Source organism: Blennius ocellaris (assembly GCF_963422515.1).
Source record: "Blennius ocellaris genome assembly, chromosome: 8".
Classification (NCBI taxonomy): domain Eukaryota; kingdom Metazoa; phylum Chordata; class Actinopteri; order Blenniiformes; family Blenniidae; genus Blennius; species Blennius ocellaris.
The window spans coordinates 9,151,032-9,176,124 of NC_137657.1; the positions used below are offsets into that span (position 1 = coordinate 9,151,032).

General features: G+C 43.0%; 2 protein-coding genes across 2 annotated transcripts; both read left to right on the forward strand.

The window, feature by feature from the left end:
* The first annotated feature begins 1,006 nt into the window (after nt 1–1,006).
* Nucleotides 1,007–2,721, forward strand: hoxa2b (homeobox A2b). The gene is made up of 2 exons (XM_080500432.1): nt 1,007–1,409; nt 1,871–2,721. Exons 1-2 carry the CDS (start codon nt 1,022–1,024, stop codon nt 2,590–2,592), a joined length of 1,110 nt encoding a protein of 369 aa, XP_080356558.1. The 5' UTR covers nt 1,007–1,021; the 3' UTR covers nt 2,593–2,721.
* A 4,196-nt stretch (nt 2,722–6,917) lies between these two features.
* On the forward strand, nt 6,918–16,582 carry skap2 (src kinase associated phosphoprotein 2). Its single transcript, XM_080500285.1, has 12 exons — nt 6,918–7,037; nt 7,757–7,862; nt 7,938–7,963; nt 9,045–9,146; nt 9,988–10,068; nt 10,446–10,529; nt 10,664–10,788; nt 11,151–11,214; nt 11,398–11,535; nt 11,672–11,746; nt 12,885–12,997; nt 16,236–16,582. Exons 1-12 carry the CDS (start codon nt 6,998–7,000, stop codon nt 16,326–16,328), a joined length of 1,047 nt encoding a protein of 348 aa, XP_080356411.1. The 5' UTR covers nt 6,918–6,997; the 3' UTR covers nt 16,329–16,582.
* Nucleotides 16,583–25,093: the final 8,511 nt, after the last annotated feature.

Here is a 25,093-nt window from a genome sequence, read left to right on the forward strand (position 1 = left end):
CGTAACGGTGAATGGTGGCTCAGGTCAACGTTATCCCTTTAGGTGGGAGCAAATAAAGGAAATTTGATGTCTAGCATGGGGCTGTAAATAGTCAAATAGTGACAAATGCACACTAAATATCCCAGCTGTTTTCCTAGGTTGACGCAAAAAACAATGCCCTTCCTCCAGATTTCTCACAAACACTTCACCTGCAACGTTATCCATGCAGACGCGTTTTACGAGATAATTTAAATAATTAGAGATCAAGCAGTGCCAAAATTTGACGCAAGCCCGTTAAAGATATACTCCCTCTGTCTGGGAGAATGTGTTGGGGGAGGGGTGGACATGGAGCTGGATGTGTCTGGCGCAGATTTCCCATCCAAGCAAAAACCTCCAAGAAGCTTTCGAGATCAACGCCTCGGCTACTGAGAACGGCTCCGGGCGTCGACGTATTTTGAGGCACACAACGTGCCTCTGCAGAGATGATTTGTGGAGGAACTGAACGCACGCTGGAAACAGGCGCGCGCACTGGCGCGTCAATCGTACGCGCGCAAAAAGAAGGCACTACTTTGGGGGGGCTTTCACCGGGGAGGGTGGGGTTCATATGGGGAGTTTGTGGTGTTGGGTGGGTGGGTGGGGGGGGGGGGGGGGGGTAAGGCAGTAAACAAACTTCACCCCCCCACCCCCCCCCCCCCCCCCCCCCAAAAAAAAAGTGAGGAAAAAAAGTGTAAATAAAGCAGCTCCTGCCCCCGGAATGAGGCGTTACCTCTCAGACATTCTCGATCAATCACGGGGGACAGTGGCTTCTTTTGATAAAAGCCCCAAATTGTCATTGGGCAGATGCAATCATGTGACAAGCCACACAGTCTAATTCCGACCATGTCCTCATGAAAGCAATGGTTTATGGCACAGAGGTCTCCCTCCGACTATAACCCCTTAAGTAGTTTCTGAAAGTAAACTGCTTATTAATTTTTTTTATGATTTCTGGCCCCTCTGCATTAACTGAGAATCGGTGGTTCGTTCCGAGACCAAGGAGGAGGAGATGAATTACGAATTTGGGCGAGAAAGTGGTTTTATCAACAGCCAGCCGTCGCTCGCCGAGTGCCTGACTTCCTTCACTAACCCTGTCGGTGATGCGTTTCAAAGTTCATCAATCAAGCGCTCGACACTGATTCCTCCTCCTTTTGAGCAGACCGTCACCGGCCTGAATCCCGGCGTCCACCCACGCCACAGCCGCTGCAAACAGGCACTGAAAGGCTGCAGCCCGCTGCAGGCTGCGTCCCCCCCGGAGTACCCGTGGATGAAGGAGAAGAAAAGCATCAAGAAGACCCCGGCTGCTGCTTCTTCTTCCTCCTCCTCCTACTCTTCCTCCTCCGCCGCTGCTCCTGCAACGACGGCCGACTCCTCGCCACTCTACTTCTCCCCCCAAGGCAAGACATGATGATTTATAACCTCCATGTTAAAAAAAAAAAAAAAAGGGGGCTTCTCATTGTGTGAGGATTCCCCCTCTGCGTGCATGCATGGAGCTGCATCCCGGGCCTCGCGCAACGTGGGCGTCCCCTTATAAACCAGTATAGGATTTTGATTTAAGCATGCGTAATCTCATCAAGTAACGCACTGACTTGTGGTGCAGTGTAAGAGTGTTAATGTTTGACAGTAATGGAGAGTGATAGATTATTCTTACACGGGCCAGCAGCTGGCGTGTTCATTAATCTTCACCCCGCGTCCTGTCCTGTCCACGCAGACCCATCATATTCTGCCTGGGCGCCATAAATCTCTCCGTCCCGGTGCGCGGCGGCCACAGGTTCCGGCGCCCCACACACACACACACACACACAACCGTGTTATGACGGAAAGCAATGTCGTGATTGAAACATTTCTTGTTTTGTAGGTTCACCCGAAGGAGCAGAGGGTGTCGTTGGTGGCGGCGTGGGGGTCTCCAGGAGGCTGAGGACCGCGTACACGAACACTCAACTTCTGGAGCTGGAGAAGGAGTTCCACTTCAACAAGTACCTGTGCAGACCCCGGCGGGTGGAGATAGCGGCGCTGTTGGATTTAACGGAGAAGCAGGTGAAGGTGTGGTTCCAGAACCGGCGGATGAAGCACAAGAGGCAGACGCACAGCAAGGAGAACCGGGACAGCGAGGGGAAGTACGCGTGTCCCGAGGACGAGTTGGGGCCGGAGGCGGCGGACGGAGACGCGGGGGCCGGGACGCTGCTGGAGAGGGAGAGGGAGAAGGAGAGGGAGAGAGAGAGGGAGAGGGAGAGGTATTTCCACCAGAATACCTTGACTTCACAGCATTGTCACAACGGGCACAATGCGGGGAACCAAAGCCCGACTGTCGCTCCTTTGAGCAGCAATGAGAAAAATCTGAAACATTTTGCAAACCCGCCACTCACCCATCCAATGTGCGTGGCAACAATAGGCCCGGACAATGATTCCTCCCCGGGCCTGGACGTCTCTTTGCAGGATTTCCACGTTTTCTCATCCCCGTCGTCTTTTTCGCCCAGTTTGTCAGATACAACACAAAGTCCCCTTCCTCTCTCGTCCGAAACTTTTGACCTTTTCTCAGAAACACTCACAACAATCGACCTGCGAAATCTAAGTTACTGAAATGTTTATTACTGACTCGTGTTAGACGCCATGTAATAATCTTTTATTATTATTATTTTCATTAACGCGGGGGCAAAATTATAAGCTAGATCTCAGAAATAAGGTAAGTTAAAAAAAATAGAAAAAAGCTGCCGGAGGACATTGCATTTATTTCTATATGGATTTCAACTATAACTGAGCACAATATTTTTCTTGAAATAAAACTTTACATTGATTGTATTCAGCTGCACTGTCTTATTTCACAAGATTCTAAAGCTTATCGATTTTCTTTTTATCTATGAACACATAAAATATATGCTTTAGAATATCAGTTGTAAAATTAGAAAAAAAAAAACCAAAAAACAATCCATTAAAGCCAAACGTTTAATATTCAGGACAGCTTTATTGAGATTTCCCTAAAATCATCCAATGAAAGGCAAAGCAAATACAAGTAGAAATAAATGTTTACATCATTTTTCTCTTTTCATAGCTGAGAGATTTTTCCAATTGCAGTGTTTCTGTCTCTCTCTCTCTCTCTCTCTCTCTCTCTCTGGACAATAAAACGAGAACACGGAAAGAGACAAAGAGAGAGATTCATTGCTTCTGCATGTTTAAACCCAGAAAAAGAAAATTTGCCGTGAGAATTGCTTGCTCGGAGTCCCAGGCCAAAAGCTACGACTTTTCTTGGCTTTCTAATTAAATTTTATTGCCTATAAAACTCACAGGACCGAGGGTGCTTGTTTATAGCCTGATCCGCAATGTTATACAATCTCTTAGAATTAAGAATCTCACCCCGCCCCATGGTGGTTCTCTCAGCTTTTTAAAAAATAATTTAAAATCATCTTAAGGCTCATTCAAAACTATGGGTGTGAAATATTATTAATATCGTCTTTTTTTTTTTATCCCAATTTGACACAAAACATAAATCTATTTAAACTACAATACAACCAATCTTCATTCAAACAAGTCAATGCTCATATTTATTGGTCCCATTCATTTTAAGAATATGGAAATAAAATTGACATAAATGTAATTTGGGTCATGACAACTTCATGCATTGTCTTTAGATGCATTTTCACAAGGACCAGTTGATCCTTGGCTCGCCACAGAGATGTGATAAGCAGCAGTGCAACAACCACTGATTGTGTGAGACAATATGGGATGATTAAAAAAAAAAAAAAAAAGGATTAAGACCACACTTTTTAATTATTCAGCTGCGGGTGCAGATATCAGCCACACTGTCAGGACTACACTGCTGGGCTTAAACATTAATGGCATTAATTTAATTGTTATGTTTGGTTATAAAATAGTTTCTAAAGAGCTTGGCTTTCTGGTTGACGATTTACTGTGCATTCCTTTAAAATAGGGTGAAAGTATTCAAAGGCTCCAAGAAACCCAAAGAAAACAGATTAAGTACTCAATCACATGGTATCCCTTGAACTTTGTCGGCATCACAGGGTAAACTAACAATAGATATCTGTTTTTTAGGTTAAATAAAGTTAGTTTATGTCTTTCTGTACAGTTCAACTATTTAAAAAAGAAAAATGAGTTTAATCCAAAATCTCTTTGTATGGTGCTCCTCTCTGTGTGAGACTCACTTCTCTGGTTTGACCTCATGACAAGTAGATGGAGCTTCAGAAGAAACTAGATCCAGCTCTGTCACAAGATCCCTCCCTCCACACAAGCACACCCAGAGGTCAGAGGTCAAGCTGGCTCTCCTTGCCTCTCCACACTGGGAGGAACTACTGCCAGGTCAGGAGGGGGTCAGTTTTTCAGTGACCAGTGGAGCTGGAGCGAAAGAGGAGTCCAATGGCTGCACAGCTAAAAGGAAGTGACATCAAATTGTTTTCAGAAACGTTAGCATGTTAGGTTGAGATCAAGATTCAGTTGTATCATGGAGCAAAGTACTAAAGCATACTCAAGTACTGATCACTGCTAAGTTGAAATGTGATTTCTAATAAAAACATGACAAGTCATTGTTTAGAAAGGACTGAAAATAAAACATCCTTTGGTTTAACCTTAAACCTCGTACTTTTTAGCCACATGGAGCTCTTCAGCCTCTGTAGTGGCTCCTTGATATATATATAAATAGTATTTAAATTTTTTGTTTAATTTTCAGTTCTTTTACATGCAAACAATAATTCAAAATGACTTTTTTTTTGTTTAATATGTAAAATGTGGTATTCAAAGCAATGTTTCAGCACACACCTTATAACGAGACCAGCAAAAAACCTTTTCTGCAGGTGATAAATGTGGAGTTTCTAAATCCAACCATGAAAAAAAAAGAAATCCTAAAAACCAAGAGCATTGAAAGAAAAATAGTAAATTCATTTCAAAGTGGGCAGACAAAAGATGCATATGTTCAATATGTGGAGGAAAATGATTCGACAAAAAATAATGTTGCAGTGCAAAACAACTAAAAACAGTGTTAAAATGTCAGTGTGGTTCTTAACTTGAGCTCTTTTGTTACATGGATGCAAGATAAACAGTGTTGTTATTCATGGTTGGTTTAATTCCTTGCTCATATAAGATAGTGTAAAAATGTGCCACTTAAATCTAATAGAATGGTTTGAGAAGCATTACATTTAACAAGATTCCCAAATTGTATAGAGCCGAACAAAAAAAAAAACCCAAAACAAATTTGGATACTTTTTTTTTTATATCAGATTTCAGTAAAACATTGGCTGAACAGATTAAGAACCAGACTGTGTGTTGTATTGTAATATTTTGAGCACCATCATTTCAAATGAACCATATGAATCAGGTGCTCTCACAGGGAAAGAAAAGATGCGTTCCCAAAGCAAGATATAAACAAAACAGTGTTTAGCACGGCTATGTAATCATGTACAATCATCTTTGATGCACAATTCACAGTGCAGGTTTTGGAAGAAATTGAAAGAAATCTAGAAATGTGGTCACAACTTGTCCGATAAATGTTGAAAATCTGTTATCGTCAAACTCATATGTCTTTGCAGAAGGCAGCATGGTGACGTAGGGGTTAGCAGTGTTGCGTCAGTGCTGAGTTTACATGTTCACCCTGTGGGTGTGTGTGGGTTGTACTATGGCTCCCTCATACAGTCCAAAACATGTGTTTGAGGTTAGTTGGCAAATTGCCTAAGGTGTTAGTGTGTGTAGTTGTTTCTCTGTGTTCGCCCTGTGATGGAGTCACAGTCTACTGGGATCCATCCAGCAACCTTAAGTTGACTAAAATGCAATACAAGATGGATGTTTGACTCCTTTGAGTTATGTTGTAGTTATTTCTTCCATTACTTTGAATACAATAATATAAGAAATAATAAAAATCAACATCCCTGTTGTACTTCCAGGCGTACACTGAACCGCTGCAACACACACTCCACATCCTTTGTGTGTATCAGGTGTGGACAACACCTGCAGCTCCAGTCAAAATGTGAAACTCTACACAAAGGCCTGTCAGCGTTGCTCTGACAATCTCTGTCTCACTCCTCCACAATAACAGGCTATTCTCTTCAAAGGCTCAGTCTTTTAAACGGGATTGGGTGATACTGCCTGTCAAAAGATAATTAATAAATGACTGACATCTTTATAAACAATGTCACAAATGTGTTTTTCTCCCTTGAAAACACCCGGAGGTTGAAGCTCCCCCTGATGTCAGGAGGGAGGCTTCTGGTTGCCAGCCGGGCTGCAATAAATGAGGTGTAAATTGTGTTTGTCAAATGAATTCAAACGTGCCAAAAAAAAAACCAAAACAATAACAACAACTGAAAATGTGATGTAGGAGTAAACCAGAGCATCAGAAGATGAAGCACAGACTCTGCTTGACATCTTGACAGTAAAGACTATCAGAAAGCTGGCAGAGAAACAGCCAACACAGTATTATATAATTGACTTTTCACCTATTAACGATCCTTGTTTGGATTTAGTGTTGACATATCCATAAACTCCAACTGCTTGCAACAATACATAAAAAGTCTCTAGTGTGTGGAGTGAGTCACTCACAGCGGTGCCAAAGAAATATGATGTGAAATCAATCAAAGATATGATCATGGCGATATGCTTGGACTTTAATATTGCGTAAAAGCGCCATTAAAGCGTCAATAAACTGCCTCCAGTGGCAGTCAAAAGAAGAACAAGGACCAATAAACGTCAGTGAGTGTGCAAAGCGGGTTCCTGGAGCTGTGTTGATGCAGATAAATAATTAGCAGAGCAACTTCCGTGTGTGTGTGTGTGTGTGTGTGTGTGTGTGTGTGTGTGTGTGTGTGTGTGTGTGTGTGTGTGTGTGTGTGTGTGTGTGTGTGTGTGTGTGTGTGTGTGTGTGTGTGTGTGTGTGTGTGTGTGTGTGTGTGTGTGTGTGTGTGTGCTCTGGAGCTGCTTCCGTATCAGGCGGACCAGAGTCTCCCTGCTGGCCGCGCGCAACGACGCTCCGGCCGGTCAACTCTGCTCGACCATGCGCGCCGTTCCCGACGAGGTAACCACGCTCATCTCAGGTAAAAAAAACAAAAACAAAAACTCCAAACAAATAACAACACAATACAATCGGTTTTGTATATATCCGTGCACGCGTGGTGGTTTTGTTACCGGATAGTTTCAAAGTTCAGGTTCAGCTGAGACAGAAGCGTTTTGTAAAAGAGGAAGCACAGTCCCTCGTCCCTCTCGTCCTCCTCAGCTGTGCTGACTGTTGACACAGAAACGTTCACACACCTGCAGATATATGTTCAACAACTGCAGTCACACGGGCCTTTTTGCACAGGATTTAGACTGAAAATTTACAAGACTTGCGTTCAAAAAGTGTATTTTTGCCTCGCAGTGCAGATTACAAAGTCAGTCAGCAGGACAGAAACCAGTATTTTATCAGTTCCAAGCTCACTTGCACTCACATTATTTTGAAGGAGCTTCCATCGGGTTTGTTTTGAGTCATCTTCAGACTTCATTATGTTAAGATCATGAAAGCCAATCCATCAATTCCACGCCTTATGGTTCTTGTGAAACACTATCTGTATGTTTGGGGTTATTTCCCTCTGCTGCAGAATCAATTTCAAGCCAGCCAGACACCTTCCGGTTGTTATTGGATAAATGTCATCATACATCTTCCCAATACTTCATCACAGTACTTTATGGGAAGTGTTGTACTTCCAAATGTACAAAAGTATAATGGGCCATTTGGCCTACACACGTGTGAATGTTTAATGTGATGTTTTTGTTTTAGAGCTTGAAAATTTCCTCTCCGATGGCTTGAAGGGAGAAAATCTAAGCAAGAAGGCAAAAGAGAAGAGGGAAACCTTCATCAGAAGAATAAAAGATGTCAAGCTGAGGTATTTCCGTCAGCACAGGTCATTTCTTCTCTTCAGTCACTTGACCATAAAAATATCTTTCTTTCTTCCCAACAGTTTCCCGCAAGATTTCAAGGACAAAAGTGAGTTTTTTTTCTTTGTTGAATCATCCTAAACTTCAGAGTTTAAAGACGTCGCCCCATTGGCATGGAATGCTCCAGAAAAGAATACAACTGAAATGTGTTATTAACCCCAGAGGTAGTCTTTATATTGTTGCTCCAAACAGCAGACATTTACTGTTAATAGAATAAAATAATAGGTAAATGATAGAACTATAAATAAATACAGTACATACCACAGTGAAGAGCTTGATTGTAAAAAAACCCAAAACAAAACAGTATTTACAAGAAGAGTCATAAAGTTTGATGGCCACAGGAAGGATGGATCTCCTGTGGCGCTCTGCAGTATAAAAAAACAAAGGCAGCCACTAACGTCTATCATCAATAACTAGACTGCTCAGTGGAAATTGACATTCAATTGTACATTTTAGTGTGTTTGGGTTTTCATCTTCCTTTCCTTGGCTTAAGGGAAGTTGATGTATATGACCTCTTAATCTCTGTCAATGTTAATGTTATGTTCAGTTCAACGTCTGCTTCTTCAGCGCACTTCATTCATTCAGCATTCAGTTGTCGTGCAGCGAAATTAATATTCAACCAGGAACATAAAAAAGTCTTCTCCTACAAGGTCTGTTCACTTTACTCTCAGCTTCGAGTTGCAATGATGGTTGAGAAATTTTACAAAGTGATTGACATCACTTGAAACCAATGACTATTGCAGATGGGGGTGGGGAGGTTGTGTGTGTGTGGGTGGGTGGGGGGGGAGACCCCCTCCCCCTTCACTCCTCACCAACACCACCACCATTGAGGCTCCACCTCTGGCCTGTGTATCCAAACTTGAGGGTCAGGACCCAAATGAGAGGTCATGACAAAAGTGTAAGAGGCAACAAGGTGATTACTATTGTACTAAACAGAAATCATTCAGACTGTTTGCATGCATTCCTTGTAAAGTACCAAATATCTTTTGCTGTTCAGGCCATCACAACTTACCAACCCATGTATAGTGGGGAAAAAAAATAAAAATATATATATTCCAATAAACCACTCTTACAACATGCACGTTGGAAACCATTGCGTCTCAGCATTGCTCCACTTCTCCTTTCCCCAGCCGGTGGAGACGACTCGGATTATGAGGAAGACGTCGACAGCAACAATGATGGCGGGTCGCTGCAGTCGGAGCGCACAGACAAGGATGAGGAGACGTGTGACGGTGAGCCAAGATCACAATTAGCGGCCGTCCAGAACCGAGCTGCTGACTGCAGAGCTGTTGTCGTAGTGAAAACCCAGCCTTGGCATGAAAACGTACAAATCGTTTTTGCGTGTGCTCCTGGGAGAAAGTGACTTTGAGTGGCACAATGAAGGAGGAATTCCAACTGTATCTTGGCAACATACTTGAGAAGCAATTTGGGGGCACAACTGCTACTCCCACCGCCTCCGTCGCCCCAGCTCTTTGACAGCTCGAGCATGCTTTATTGCTCTCGGCCAGTCTGGAGAATGAAAATTACTGCCGTGGCTGTAGTTTGGAGGGGGGAAAAAAGAACAACAACAAAAAAAAAAAAACTCCTTTCCCTTGAATACAGTAGCTGTAATCCTGTGCACTCTATCAGAAGAACGTATGCAAGACTTTGTGTTTACTTTTTCAAATGGAGTATCAAGGAAATCCTTGTGAAATGGAGATTAGGGGACGGGGGTTTATGGGCTGTAAGCAGCTGCCAGTTTTATGGCTGCTCTTTCACACAAAGCAACTTTGCCACAGCATTTGAACATTTGCATTGAATTTGCACGGTGCAAGGGAAAGCCTCCTCCAGAGAGAAGAAAAACAGTGCTCAGTAAAGTTTCCGTGGCTTTTGACCCTGATTTTTAATGTCCACATTGAAATATATGATCACAAATGTGCAAAAAAAACCCACATGGACTTTTTATTTTTTTTAATGTTTGCATATTAAAACATTGTGAAATAATTGGTCTACAGTGATAATGAATTCTGAGAGATGAGTCTGCCTTCAGTATTATTAATTTGCTTTGGCTTTCCTCAAACTCTTTTTTTCCAGGTGCCCAGCAGTCCCCACCTGTGGCGGCTCAGGACCTTACATCCGTCTTTAAAGCAGGATATCTGGAAAAACGCAGAAAGGGTTGGTCTTTCACTAATTAAATGCACTCAAGACGGCTCTCCCCTTTTTGGGAGACGGGGAGCTTTAATTTAAAACGAGAAGTTGCCTGAGGAGTGAAATATGCAAGCCCTCCAAAAACATTTATTGATGCACTGTTTAGCCTCACAAGGTCTCTTTCAGTTGTGAATTAACCCGAGGCTACTTAATATCCAGAAGAAAATTACAGCTGCATGGGGGGGGGGGGTGCAGATTATGTAAAATAAGTTGAAGAACTCGCAGAAGCATTAGTCCAATCGGGACATGCTTTTTTTTTTTTTTTGCAATACACAGCTCCAACACCCTTCAACGCACAACTTAATTTGTCTTTTAGATTGTTGATTGTGTCTCTCCCGTCACAGATCACAGCTTTTTTGGCACAGAGTGGCAGAAGAGGTGGTGTGCCCTGAGCCATCACACCTTCTACTATTATGGCAGTGAGAAGGGTACGGCAAAATATTTTCCTAGTTTATTCAGTCCGGCGCTGTCCGACAAGGCTGGATTGGTTATTTCCCAGTCTTTGACAAGTGTCGTGTCTGAACCAGTTCGGCATGATGATTTACATTTTTCCTGTAACCAGACAAGCAACAGAAGGGAGAGTTCAGTATCGACGGCTACACAGTCAAAATCAACACCACCTTACGGAAGGACTCCAAGAAAGACTGTTGCTTTGAGATTTCCGCTCCGGACAAGAGGGTCTATCAGGTACGCGCGTCTCTTTATGGCGTCTCCGGCGCTCCTCAGGAGCTACTGCACTCGATGTACTCTCTAATTGAAAAACAAACGTGGGCTTGAAACATGCCATGTTGAAAAGTTGGCGCAGCGTGTGTGTACATGCACTTAAATGAATCATTATTTCATCCTTTTTTGACACTGCTGCCTTTGCGATGGCTCACTCCGACGCGCATATTTAATGAGTCTAAATGAGAGTGCCTAACATTCAGGCTCCTCCATGTGGAACATTTTACTATGCATAAATGCAGTATTATTTGTTTATGTTAATTAATATATGTTGGACCACTTATTGCACTGACTGCAGTTTTCACTTCTTTCCTCTCTCATCGCAGTTTTGTGCGTCATCGGTCAAAGAGGCGGAGGAATGGGTGAAACAGATAGACTTTGTCTTGAGAGGTTTGAATGTTTGAAATCATTAAATCAGGTTGTTATGCTTCCTAATATCAACAGCACACATTTTTCTTTCTTAATCATTGTAAAGCCAAATATCAACGAATATTTCCCAGTGAATTTCAATGGGAAGAAACAGATGAGTCCGTCCGTTTACCTGTGAAAGCAAAGTTATTATTCTGCTTGTAGACATGTCGGGAATCATCCCAGAAGACGACGATGAAACGGAGATGTACGATGACGTTGGACAAATCGCTGATTCACCCGGGCTGATCGATGAAGACATCTATGAAGAAGTCCCCGGTTCAATCGAAGATTCTCATATGAGTCAGGCCACAGATCATGAACAAATAGCACACATCTCTCTGGTTTCATTTTGTTTACATATGCATCTGTCCTCTAATTGGGAGGAGCTCTGTCTGCACTCGTAACCATTTGTCTCTCGACACTCTTCCCTGTTCAGATGAAGAACCTGCGACAGTAAAACCTCCTCCTAGGGTCGATCCATCGAGCAAACCCTCTCCTGCTCCTGCTCCAGGTACGCGGCAGACAGTTTCTTGAAAGAGATTTAGACTTTGATGCACTAAAACATCTCTGTTCTCATTCTTGGTTTTTGTGTTGTCATTGCAAATGCATTAAAAAGTCGAAATGGCAATGAGGAAGATGAAGTGACAGAGGAAGTTTTTGCAACTGAAACTTTGCCCAATACTGGAAATAAACTTAAGAATGTCAACTTCCTTTTTACCAGAAGCAGCATGTTGGAGTTACAAAAGTGCAAAAATACTGTCACCAGAATGTGTCTCTGCGAGTTGTGCATTTCTGATGATCAAATATCACAGAGAGCCATCGGAGCCACTTCCTCTGATCAACATCTTCCCATCACAAGAGAAATACTAAAGGACTCGCATTGTTCTAATTAAGTAGTATTTTTTGGGACAGGTGTTGGTAGTTTCACTCATACTTGAAGACAGTTACTAGTCTATTCTGCGACTATTAAAAGCAAAGTGCTCTACTCAGTTCGCCAACAAATTTAAGTTGATATTCAATCCTCTTGACCTGCAGTTTTGTAGACAAAAACTTGAGAATTTTCCCGATTTATATCTACATTTATTTACATGTCATGTTTTCCAATATACTTTGTTTGTGAGAAATGTAACTTGATTAAGGGGACATATTATTATAAAGAGGACTTGATTTAAATTGCTATCTATGCCGCTTTTGACAATGCAGTAAAAAATTATGATTAAACAAGGAACACATCTTGTATTATTACTGCAGTATTTTTTAACAATGGTAACATTCAAGCAATCTAACAGTAGTTGTACATGAGGACTACTTTTCAGTATCCCTACATGCGACATTGTGATGTTTCTATCATGCCGTCGAACACAATGTTTATTTTTTCCCCCGGTCTTTCTTTGAGGTGTTTTACTACTTAATTCTATTTACCTATGGGAGCATTTATTTATTCTCAGGTTATCAGTTGTTTGGCACGTTGCACTCAAAACCTGCTTCAAACTATTGTTAAGTGAGAAACTGAGGCTATCAAACATCAGTCTACTTTAGGCTCTCTGTTGCCTCCTGTTGGTTTTGCACCATTACTAACAACTCTGCATCACAAGCATGGACAAGCACATTCATGTGTCATCACCTTATCACCTGTTTTCTCCATTCAGTCGATAAGAGCACCGACTACCAGAACTACTACCAGGGCTTATGGGATTGCGCGGCGGACCAACCAGACGAGCTCTCTTTCAAACGTGGAGATGCCATCTACATCCTAAGCAAGGTACGGGTGAGGGAACCCCCGGCTGTCAGTGGGAAGATGTCCATGTGTTTCTCGGTTGTTTTTATCCTTGAGGCCATTGTTGGGTCAGAGTAAACTCGACCGTAATGCAAAAGTTTGCGATGTGGTTGTGCTGCTCTCAGACCACCTGACGCGAGTCCTTTCTCAGGCCTCAGAGGAGCTGATTATTCCGATCCTTTACTGGCAGCATCTGGCTCACCGCCTAGAGGTGTGCGGCTGATGGTAGGAGTTCTCGGCTCTCTCTGACGGGGGATTGGTTGTGTCACAACGGAAACGGTTTTAGTGCCGCGGGCGAAGGCTGGGCTCCGCTGGCACACGGAGCCGTTCCATCACTTCCATCTGGACAGTTTCAGCGCGCTGTCGCTGCCGCCGTGCCAAGGCGGCGAGCAGCCCCCAGGCCACACACCTCTCAGACGTCTCTCTCACCTCGCCAAATAGGAATGCGTGTTCTCAGGAAGCCCGGGCTTAGTCCGCCACTCTGTTCCGAGCAGGTGAGGACGTGTAGTGGACGCACAATTTCCGAGGCTTGTCAGGAGGCCTGGGTGGGAGAACTGAGGAGCCGTTCTTCACCTTAATCCTGCAACTGAACAGGAGTCCCTTTGTGTTTACCTGCTTCCCATGAAGACAGAGTTGGATTTTGTTCTGCATTTTCTTTAAGTCAATTGACACAAAATTTGAAAGGTGATTTTTTTTTTTTTACTTGTCCAGGCTCATGTCAAAATCTGTGGTTTCAGTGAAAATCGCACATGAGAAGGAACATGAAATGCTCCCCATCCAGTTTCCTGTCTGGTTATAGAGCACAGCATCAAATGCACTGTGCTGCAGTCAATGGGTCTTTTTCAAATTCAAGTCTGCCATCTAGTGGTGCTTAACTGTAAAACATAAATAGTGTTTGTTGAAAGTTTCTGTTTATGTGTTTTATATTGTTACTAATTACAGCATGAAAACTAACTTCTCTAAATATCCTGAGGTATTTGCAATGGAATAAAACTTTAAAATCCTTTTTGGTTTGCGAGAGTCCGTATCCAATGAAGTCTTTATCTTTTCTACTCTTTACAGTGTAAGACAAAAGGAGGGAAATTTTCAGTTTCAAGGATCTGAAGACCTTTAATCCCTTAACCATTTTGTTTTAGGAATCAAAAAAAGTGATTTAATACATGATCAGAATGGTTGAAGTCTTTTGTGACCAATCAATTGATTGTCCCTTCGGCCTTAATGGAAGGACGCAAATGCACAAAGCAGACAGACCTCTCAATGCTCATTGACCAAATGCCTGTTTATTACTCCTTCTCGGTGTGTGGAAAAGGACCAAGAATCAAGTTGCCCTTTCACTTAGACTGGGAGTGCCATTAGCTGAAACCTTGGTGTTGGGGGTTGTGGCCTGCTGCGAGGGCAATGACCATAAAACCTGTCTGGACTGCAGCAGCCAGCTGCAGCTAAAGGGACAGCCGACTCCTTCCTCCTCCTACCCCCCCCCCCCCCCCCCCCCCTCCACCACCACCATCACCACTCCCTCCTTCACCATTCTCCTTTCTCCCTCTTCCGTGCATCCCTCCCCCAATTCCCCAGCCCAGAAATAGCTGTAGTATTATAGCTGCAGGACCCCCCAGTCAGAACCTGTGTGCTGATCATCAGACCTGAGCGAGGGGGAGTGTTGTGTTCAGACTTTCTGTGCAACCCTCACCCCCCCCCCCCCCCCCCCCCCCCACTATACTCACACACCTGTCTTCTCTATATGTGCAACTCTAATAGAGAGACTGAAGGTGGTGCATAATATATACATAATAAATTGTTATATTGTAACAATGTATTATTGTACATTGTTACATTGTAGTATATACATAATATGTTGTTTCTCCTTAAAGAATTTCTGCAAGAACGATGCACCAGGAGCCACTTCAATGTCAGAAGCAATACAGTTACATGACAGTGGGTTTAGTGTGTGTGTGTGTGTGTGTGTGTGTGTGTGTGTGTGTGTGTGTGTGTGTGTGTGTGTGTGTGTGTGTGTGTGTGTGTGTGTGTGTGTGTGTGTGTGTGTGTGTGTGTGTGTGTGTGTGTGTGTGTGTGTGTGTGTGTGTGTGTGTGTGTGTGTGTGTGGTCATTAGTCATCCACAGCTCCATATATGTGCTCTCGTGTTGTGTCCAGCACGCGCTCAAGCATGACTTATTTGTCATCCAGCCGACTGCACAATGAGGTGTTGCTGTTTTCAAAGGCTTATGGCTGACAGTCATAATGTACACACACGCATACACACCCCTCTTGTCAGTGTGGTATATTATCCTCAGGGGCACTGTGATGAAATGTCATTTTCATCATGTGACATATTGATAAAATTGATGTGACACTTACTGTTTGCCTCTTGTAGTTATGTACACGTTATAATGCCTAATCTGTGCTTAATAATTCAGATGATTAAATGACGCGGCTCCATTCAAATCATCTGACTGTGGAGTTATGACAGTCGAGTACCTCTTTATCCGACGTGATGAATGACCCATCACCAGACAACTGTCGGTGTTTTTGCCCCGTGCCATTGTTATTGTAATCTTCCCGTGTCCGATGTGACCACACGATCACTTACATCCATAACTGTGTCCTGAGAGTAACTGGACACAGATGTGGCCCCTCGTTGTCCCCGGGACTGAAACGTTGCGCAGGTTCGTCTTTTCTCAGCCACGCCAGAACGTGATCTCCAGTGTTGATTCATGACCCGGGAGGACTTTGATGTGAGGTCAAGCCCTCGTCCGGGAGAGGGAGAGAGAGAGGGAGCAGAGAGCAGAGAGAGAGCGAGAGAAAGGGGTTGTTCTCTTGTCTCAGATCTCTCCTCAGTGTCTTCCTCACATCTCAGCATGCTGACAGCCATTTGCAGCCATTACTCGTCGTGCTGTGACAGATTTATGCGTGATGAGCGCTTTGCACACTGAGGGTTTTTTTTTTCTTTTTTTTCCCCCTGTGTGGAGTTTCAGGGTGTGTGTGCAATCTCAAAATTGACACCAGGTCGAAAAGCATGAGAAACAAACTGTGTCAAGACAAACTAGATGGGACAGTGCAGAAAATAGCTGAAAACTGAGGTAACCTGTTAAAATGGCAAGTGGAGTGCTGAGGGTAATTTGTTCTGCTCGTTACCAGTGCTAATCTTGGCTGCGAATTTGCTGATTACCAGAGGAGAGCGAGAACTCAGCCTTGTTATTTCCTTGTTTTTAACTCTGTTGTTTCCAGGAGTACCAGAGCTTCGGCTGGTGGGTTGGAGAGAAGAATGGAGCAATCGGTATTGTTCCCAAAGAATATCTGATGGAGCTGTACGCCCTGTAAATACATCTTATGTGCAATGTTTAGACCTCATGACCGCAAGTCTTAAGGTGCAACTAGAACATTGAAATATTTAAAGAGTTGTCGTCATTGAAAGAAACTAATCATCTCATTTTGATTGAAACGCACCTGAGTATTTTACTTAACTGCACATTCTACTGTCTGCTTTTATTTATATTCTGTACAAATTTCATTTTGACACCCTTTCCTTCAGCATTTCACGTTTTGACAATTTTGATGTTTGGAAATGGTGAAATTAATAAATATTTCAACATAGATGTGGTGGTACTTGACCATGTTTTGTTTTTTTTGTTTAAGTTCTTGTAAAACCACAAGGTGGCAATAGAGTCTCTTCAAAGGTCATAGTTGATTTCTGTGACGCTGCATGCAGACTTCATCATTTGGCCGTTTAAATAAAACCAACATCATTTTGTATTTCTGCTCAAGGCAACTTTATTTATAACAGAATCATTCAACCTGAATCTATTCAAAGTACTTTGCATTCACTTTATATTTATACAGAGTAATGTGAAATGGCTAAAAGGTAAATGGAAAATAAGACAAAAGCATCATTTTTAACAGACTTTACTAAAAGATTTAAAGTCATTATTTATTGAAATGCTCGAATAATTAGAATAACTGTTATGAGCTTTCCAGCATTGCTTCGTGAGGACAGAAAGCAGATGTCATCCAGAAGACATCAGAGACCGAGATGATTCATAAGACAACAGAGGATCACAAGTGCATTTTGGGCATAAACCTCACAGAACTCGGTGGACCAATAGTAATCCTTTGTAAGTTGTAATTGAAATTTTAGGGCTTTAAACGTCTCATGAGGCGAAGAGACCCAAATGAACTGCATTCAACATGAAACTGAAGAAAGATTATCAGCAGGAAGGGATTCACAAACATGCGTGATGGAGATTTGGCGAATCGTCTCGCGAGAGGAACAAAGCTTTCAAGGTGCCTCAACATCCATTTATCTTCTCCGCTGCTTTAACCAACTTGGCTGATCCCACTTGACTGAGAGCATCCTGCACAGGGCATCACAGAGAGTCGCACAATTTCACACATTTATATTACAAACTATGGGTAATATTAGTCACCAGTTAACATCAACTGCATGTTTCTGTACCAGAGTGTTCAGGGTGGTTATTGTCAAAGGCAGCAAACCAAATATATATATACATAATATTTTCATGTAATGGCAAAACAATGTATTTATAATGATGCATATATTTTTAAAAAAAAAAGAAAGAATTTATTCTTTATTTTTTTGTGACTGGCTTCAAAAGGGACACGTTTATGACACCTGGGAGAGTTTGCTGGGCAAAGGAGTGCAGCATGGCAGATGGTTGGCTTCGCTGCATGCCTGAGGTTCACTAATAAGACAGCCACCCACACAGATAGCACGGTTGCTTATTGCCCTCTGAGGGGCTGTTTGACAGCAGGCGAGGTGGCGTGAGCCCGGCATATTCCGCCGAGGTTACACACATACTGTACATATCTTTTTACAGTCTCCTTACTGAAATATCAAAGTTGTACCACAATTTTTTTTTTTTTTATATCTCGCCGTAATACGCTCATTTTCGGTTGGATAAAGACAAAGTGGCCTTGTCAAGGTTTTTCAAGGTTGTGAGAAAATGGGAAGGAAAATGCATTCATTAACCAATAACTCACTTTATCTTTCTCTCCGTCTTCCCTCCATTTTTTTTTTTTTTTTTTTTGCTCCTGTCTCTCTGTTTTGTTCCCGTTGAGTGATGAGCTGGTCCTCTGTCCTCTGGGTGACATTCAAAGCCAACATAAATCCTGCTCTTTATGGTATAGTGCAGCGATAAAGCTTCTCTACTAATTGGAGATGTAATGAATTACCATAATTAGTTATTGAATATACTACGCTGCATATAGAGAAGAAAGTAGGGAGGATATGTTTACAGTAACAATGCTGATATCCAGGGGTGATGACAGTGAATCTGAATTTGTGCAATCCATTTAGGTGAGAACTAAAGTTGCATGTTTCTGACTGTAGACTTTCACGCATAAATCTAAATATTTCTTTAATGCTGACGTCGTCTGATATTTCCCCCCTTGGAGCCCTCCTTTTAATGTTTGGCAATGGGTTAGGTTGCCAAAGGCAACTAAGGCTAAATATTGCCTCTCATTTTTATGTGCCAATAAAGGATTTCCTTAATGGATGTCAACTTCACCCCCGTCTCCTGTTAGATTTGGACAGCCATATTCCCAGAATATACAGGTTTCTTTTTTTTCTTTTTTTATTGCAATTTAACATCAAGATATAATGTTTCAAAGATAAATGCCACCGTGCCATTAATCTCCCGAGCACTAAATTACACTAATGATACACGGATATCACTAATTAATACTTTCAACCATAAAGACATGCTTTTATCAGCCAAATATATATAGATTGAGCTGCTGAGGAATAATAAATAAAAAAATGGACTTGCTGATGAAGATGATCGAAGTATAAAACTAATTTCCCTTCAGGACAAAACACATTTGTCGTCACTTTCTTGCTGATATATTGGGATCTCAAATGAATTATTTCAATAGCAGGCTGCCAACCATAGCGCGTGTTAGTCCCCTTAAATTTCCGCATTGATGAACAACTCTGGGGACAATATGAGCACACAATCGCTGCTGATGGTGTCCCATCACCATCATCCTTGGGCTTGATGGGAAGGCTAACGGCTTGATCTATACCACTTAAAGGGGGTAATCTTGATCAAGCTGTCAGCTGTTTCTCCTGCTCTTTAACCAGGTCACTCTGCAATACATCACGCCGCGGCATCATAGAGAGTTTCTGTCAGGAATAACACGGCTTTATTTATGTGGTTTCCCCTGGCATTTTGCTGGAAATGTATTACCTCTCCACCTGGCCCTATGTCAGCATTCCATTAAAGCCTCTTCGCCTCGGTCTAAATCTTTAAATCTGAAATAGACACGTTTTAAATGTAAGTCACTCTTAATTGAGGTCAGTTTCTGTTAACATAACTCAGAGCTGATGACAAATTAAGGTTCCCTCATCTGGCTTTGTGACTTTGCGAGAAGACGTGGAGAAATTTTAGCTGAAGGCGAACAACAATGACAGGCCGCTCTGGAAATTCATATTTTTTGGGGGAGGGGGGGATTTCAGGATTACAATTTATGTTCAATTTGGTGATTTTACTATAATGTGCAATATTATGAGCTGCAGACCGAGGTTTGTGGCAGGCCAGTAAATACAGGTCCAGACGGGTCATTTATTACGAGCACCACGCCCACTTCTCTCACATGTTATCAGCGTCTGCTCTCTCTTCTTGTTAATAGCCTTCTGAGAGCTGCAGACAGTGATGTCGAAGGAGGGCCTGTATATCTCCGGAGAAGGAGTCACAAGTGGCTTCGGGGTCCAAAGGTCAAGTATTCTGGCCGCAGAAACAGCACCATCAGCCACCTCACTGCCTTAAGCACCACTGCACCGCGTCCGTGCTGATATTTCCAGCTAATGAAGCCGTTATTGCCGCGGAGAAGCTTGTCATCCCGCTCAGACGCCGTCGCCCATTCACTGCCGCCGCAAACGGGGCTCGTGTTTCTGCGTGCGAGCTTTGGCAGTCTCGGCTGTCAGAGAGGGTAGAGCTATGTGCTGGCATGTCACTCAAGATAAATCAGGCTTATTGAAGTGACAGGTGTTTGTCCACCTGCTATAAACATCTCCCACACCTCACTCCCACTCCATCTCTTTTGCAGATTATTTATAAGGCTGCAGCCTCTGTAACCCGGCCCTGTTTACTCTCTCGCCGTGGCTCTAATATCAGGTCAGGGCTCCGGAGTGGATTTACTACACTAGTTAGCGAGGTGAGTAATGTCCCCGGGATGGTTTGGGTGGATAGTTTGTAATCACGGGAGGTCAGAGATGCGAGTCATGCTCTAACTGTAATTACAGCTCCCTGTACCCACTTTCCTCAGCAGCCGACTCCCTGCCAGTCCTGTGAAAGCCGACCGGCCGTATCTCAGCTCCGCTTTCCCCCGACATGCCGGTAGTCGTATTGACCCTCACATTCAGGCCATGTTCAGTCCATCTCAATGTCAAACTCTTTATTTAGCCGCTTTTTTGTAAGACGGCCCCCTATCAGAGGAAATATCGGTATGAGTTACAGGAGCTTTGCTGACCTAACTGAGCTACTGGATGGCAGATTGTTGCCATCACTCCCGTTTAGTGTCAGCCGTGGTATGTGTCCAAGCAGAGGTCCTGCCAAGCTAACCTGATCTAATTTAGAGGCTCCACAAGGAGCGTCTTCTCACGTTGACATGGCCACGCCATTAGGTTCGTGGTGAACAAGCACAGAATCCTCATTTGGCCCGATTCTCACATTTATTGCTTCATGAAGCGCATTATTACGTGAAGGACGCATCTAGAATAAGCTCTGTTGTAGACTCGGTGTGGTCAACACTCTCACATTATAGCAAGAAGATCTCAGATGTTTTGGATTTGGAGCTTTTGAGTGGGAAGTTTGCATGTTCTCCTTCTGCGTGTGTGGGTTCTTCTCTGTTTCCTATCACTGTGCAAAAACATGCATTTGAGGTTAATTCACTGTGAAACTGCCCATAGGGGAGAAAGTGTGACTGTCTCTCTGTGTGTTTGCCCCCCTCTTACAGTCAGCTGGTATCAGCTCTTGTGACCCCAAAAATGGATAAAGTAGTTGAGAAGAAAGAGCGATTGGTAGAATTATAAAATCTAAAGATAATTAATAAAATAGTAAGACAAATACTTTTTTTTTAAGGTAAGTTGGATTCAAACATGGAAATTTGAATTGGGGGACCTCAAAGAGCCAGAAACGTTCCTGCGGTTTATTGGATAAAGCAAAGCATCCTTCTCCTGTCTGCTTCTTCGTTCTCGAGGCGGAGAGGTTCTCGGTATGTTCCGGACTCTTGCACACAGATGTATTTATACCACCATAAATTGAAACATGCAGACAAGTCTCCAATTATTCCCCTGCAAGTACACGACTTCTATAACCAATAGGCTGCACCAGTGATAATTCAAACATGTTAAATACTTTGATTCGTCCTTTTGGTTTCGTTTTTTTTTTTCCCATCATCAGTATCAAAAAGTTGCTTCTATATTTTGATTTGGTGAATGTTCACAATACATGCAGAATATAAACTAAGATAATATGTGATATAAACAACAAATTATTTTCACTTCTAATCCACAAAATAACTGTTTTTTTGTTTTTTTACAGTAAAGAGCGTCCATACTGAGGATCTGCAATCAGACCTGAACTGATCCAGTTTGCAGAAGACAGCAGAAGTTCTGATCCCACAGAAATATTGAGGAGCTCACGCGATACTTTAAGTTTAATACCAAGAGTTTAAACGTGTAGGACAAATTTCTGTGTCGGACTTCAAGCACAATAACCCGAAACTGCAGAATTTCACACTCCTAGTTTAGCCCACATCATTTTACGTGCATATTAATGAATTTTAGATAGCCCTATTAATGCACCATGAATAATAATTATGTGAATTCAGGATACTCATTACATATGTATTACATGAGTAGCAGGTGGGGTAATTTGAGTAATTTGTGGCTATATGCAGACATTGGGATGATGGACGGTGTCTGGAGAAGACAAGCTGAGCCGGTCAGTGGATCTACTGCAGAGTAAGGAGATTTAGACTCATCATAAAAGATTTCTCCTTGCCTCTTATTTCACTCGGACATTTTTATGTTTTTTTTATTTTCTACCTCATTGCAGCCGTGAGCTGCCTGCTGATTTACACACACTGGCAGTGAAGCTCAGAGGCCCCAAGAGATGGTGCCCTCTACCCCTCCATTCTCCCCCTTCTCTCCTTGTTTCTCCACCCTCTGTTGTCTTCTCGTGGCGACCACCTTGCTGAAGTGGGTCCCACCAAAAAGCTCCCCTTCCACTCATTCCTCATCGCTAACAAGACATTCATCTGAAGCGTGACACTAGATAGATAGATCCATAGATACATAGAAGAAGGTTCGTACTTTATTAATCCCCTTGGGGAAATTTCTTCGCTGAATTGACCCATCGGTAGGCAGCCACACAGCGTGGGGGGGGCACGTTTTTTGTTTTTTTGGGGGGGGGACTGTGAGGGAAACTGGAGTACCTGGAAGAAACACACACACACGCACACACACACACACACACTCACACACACACACACACACACACACACGAGGAAAACATGCAAACTCCACACAGAAAGGCCCTGGGCTGTATTTGAACCCACGACCTTTACCAGACAGCTCTATCTATCTATCTATCTATCTATCTATCTATCTATCTATCTATCTATCTATCTATCTATCTATCTATCTATCTATCTATCTATCTATCTATCTATCTATCTATCTATCTATCTATCTATCTATCTATCTATCTATCTATCTATCTATCTATCTATCTATCTATCTATCTATCTATCTATCTATAGGCCCTCCCATGTGCTTTTGGCTGCACATGCCAACGGAAGCATACCTGATTTTGCACACCATATTATTTCTGGAAATTTCGAAGTAGTAATCTCAACTTCCTTCTTGCCCCCTCAAACCCCCCCCCCCCCCCCCCCCCCCCCCCCCCACACACACACACACACACACACACACACACACACACACACACCCGCCCCCCCGGGGCCATGTGTTGAAGAGAGAAGAGCCAGTTTCATGCTGATCAGCTCTGATTCCAGGAGATGTGAAGCTGTTGCTCGCCTTGGTACAGCGATCATGTGCATTACCAGTGTTTGCTACATCCACAAACCAAAAGGAGAGAACATGTGGATGTGGTGGTGGTGGTGGTGGGGGTGGGGGTGGCGGCAGTAGCAGCAGATATAGCTGTGCAACACCGTGGCAGGGGGACGCTGCTAAGTCTGATAAATGATGGATAGCTCTCATGGCAGCTCATTTCAATCCTTAACGTTTGAGCGACAAAGAAAAATGTGTCAGTCTTGTGGAAAACTACTTCTTCACCAGATGGAGTTGGGTATTGATAAGGATTGGATTTTCAGCACGTGCACATACAAGACAGACACTCGCAGCTACAAGGACACATGTACAAAATATAAAAAATAACCCTGTTGTATTTGTCATGTATTTTTGTGGCCGTCAATAAATCAGGGCTCTGCCTTGGCAAGAAATATGTAGGACCTTGAAACCTGTTCAAAAATCAGAGTTTCATTTATGGACACAGTTAATGTCTCGCTCATTCATCTGCCTTGGGTGAATGTAGTTGTTTTCCTGCGTGACAAGCTGCACGCCAGTACTACCAGCTTGTGTCATTATGACAGCACCAGTGTTGGCATACAATACTGGCATCATTTCTTCGGGTCTCATCCACGATCTACTGGCAGCGCAGGTTCCTCTGATATCGACTCATCCTGGTTCCACAAAGTTGCAGCCACAAAGATTTAATATCTCAAGTGGTGCTGAGCTCCTATTGCTACTAATGGATTCTGTATAATGTGGCACTTAAAATGCATGAGCAGCCTCTGATTTATCTGTAATTGGCCTTCACTAGAGCATGTCCCCCTCAATACTTCCATTCGGTTTCAAAGCTCTGTATGGGATCTTGATTGGGATTTCATATTGTTACATGTTTAACAATTTGGATCATTTCCAACGCATAAAACAGGAGTTTGTGTGTGTGTGTGTGTGTGTGTGTGTGTGTGTGTGTGTGTGTGTGTGTGTGTGTGTGTGTGTGTGTGTGTGTGTGTGTGTGTGTGTGTGTGTGTGTGTGTGTGTGTGTGTGTGTGTGTGTGTGTGCGCGCGCGTGTTTTATTTAGCTTTTCAGGATTCTGTGGTAATCACACAACAGAGAGAAGAGTAAGTGGAGCATGAGAGCACAGGAACGAGTTGAGGTTTATTTGAGCTGTTGTGGCAGAAAGACGTGCTGACTTGGTCCGAGGCAGATGGGCATCTCCCAAAGGGACCATTTCCCTTTCTCTGATCTTCCACTGTTTTATGTGTCAAACAATAAGCATACTAATTAGATTAAAACGACCTAAAGCGTTTGAGGAAATACTTGAAAGCATCATTTCAACCTGTGCTTTTTCTGAGTATCCAGCTATAACCTGGATGGATTCGTTTTATGTTTTCCCTTCATCTGACCTCTTTGGAGGGTGGGGGGTGGGGGTGGGGGTGGGGGGGTCACGCAACATGCAGTAGGATGCTCTTCGCAATTGATCCTGTGGGTTTCAGTGTGTCGTCGTTGTCATGGCAGCAGAGTCCTATTGACAAACCAGGCCTCAGCAGCTCAAGGTTAACAGCCAGCGGGCCGGAGTCACAGACCACTGAGAGAGACGAGTCGATACTGGAGGACAGGCCAGATTAAAACCAACAGTGTAAATGTTTCAATCTGCACGGCTGTGAGCAACAACCGCAGCTTCAAAAAAAGACCTGTTAGCGATTGCTAGTATGTTTTTGGTGATCTAAATGACAAATGGGATTTGCTTAACGTCAATGACGAGCATTATTGGTCTCAGAGCCTGACAAGATTACTGCCTTGCTTGTTCATTTTCCGCAGGTTTAACAACCTCTCACATTTGCTTCCCTGGGGTTGTAATATTGCCAGGATTTTTATTAGTCTTCCAAACACACCCCTCATCACTGTCATAAATGTTTGAACAGAAACCAAAGGTGTCCAAAGTGCTTTAATTACTTGAAATTTATGAATTTTATTAATTCATTAAACTGTTCATGTGCTGTAAATTTTACATAAATTTCTCAAGGAGGGATGATA

Bases quoted from the DNA above. Each gene is read 5' to 3' on its own strand.
- hoxa2b (XM_080500432.1), top strand. From the start codon at position 1,022: ATGAATTACGAATTTGGGCGAGAAAGTGGTTTTATCAACAGCCAGCCG. The intron at 1,410-1,870 runs GCAAGACATGAT...CTTGTTTTGTAG, and splicing joins ACTCTACTTCTCCCCCCAAG to GTTCACCCGAAGGAGCAGAG.
- skap2 (XM_080500285.1), top strand. From the start codon at position 6,998: ATGCGCGCCGTTCCCGACGAGGTAACCACGCTCATCTCAG. The intron at 7,038-7,756 runs GTAAAAAAAACA...TTTTTGTTTTAG, and splicing joins GGTAACCACGCTCATCTCAG to AGCTTGAAAATTTCCTCTCC. The intron at 11,747-12,884 runs GTACGCGGCAGA...TTCTCCATTCAG, and splicing joins CTCTCCTGCTCCTGCTCCAG to TCGATAAGAGCACCGACTAC.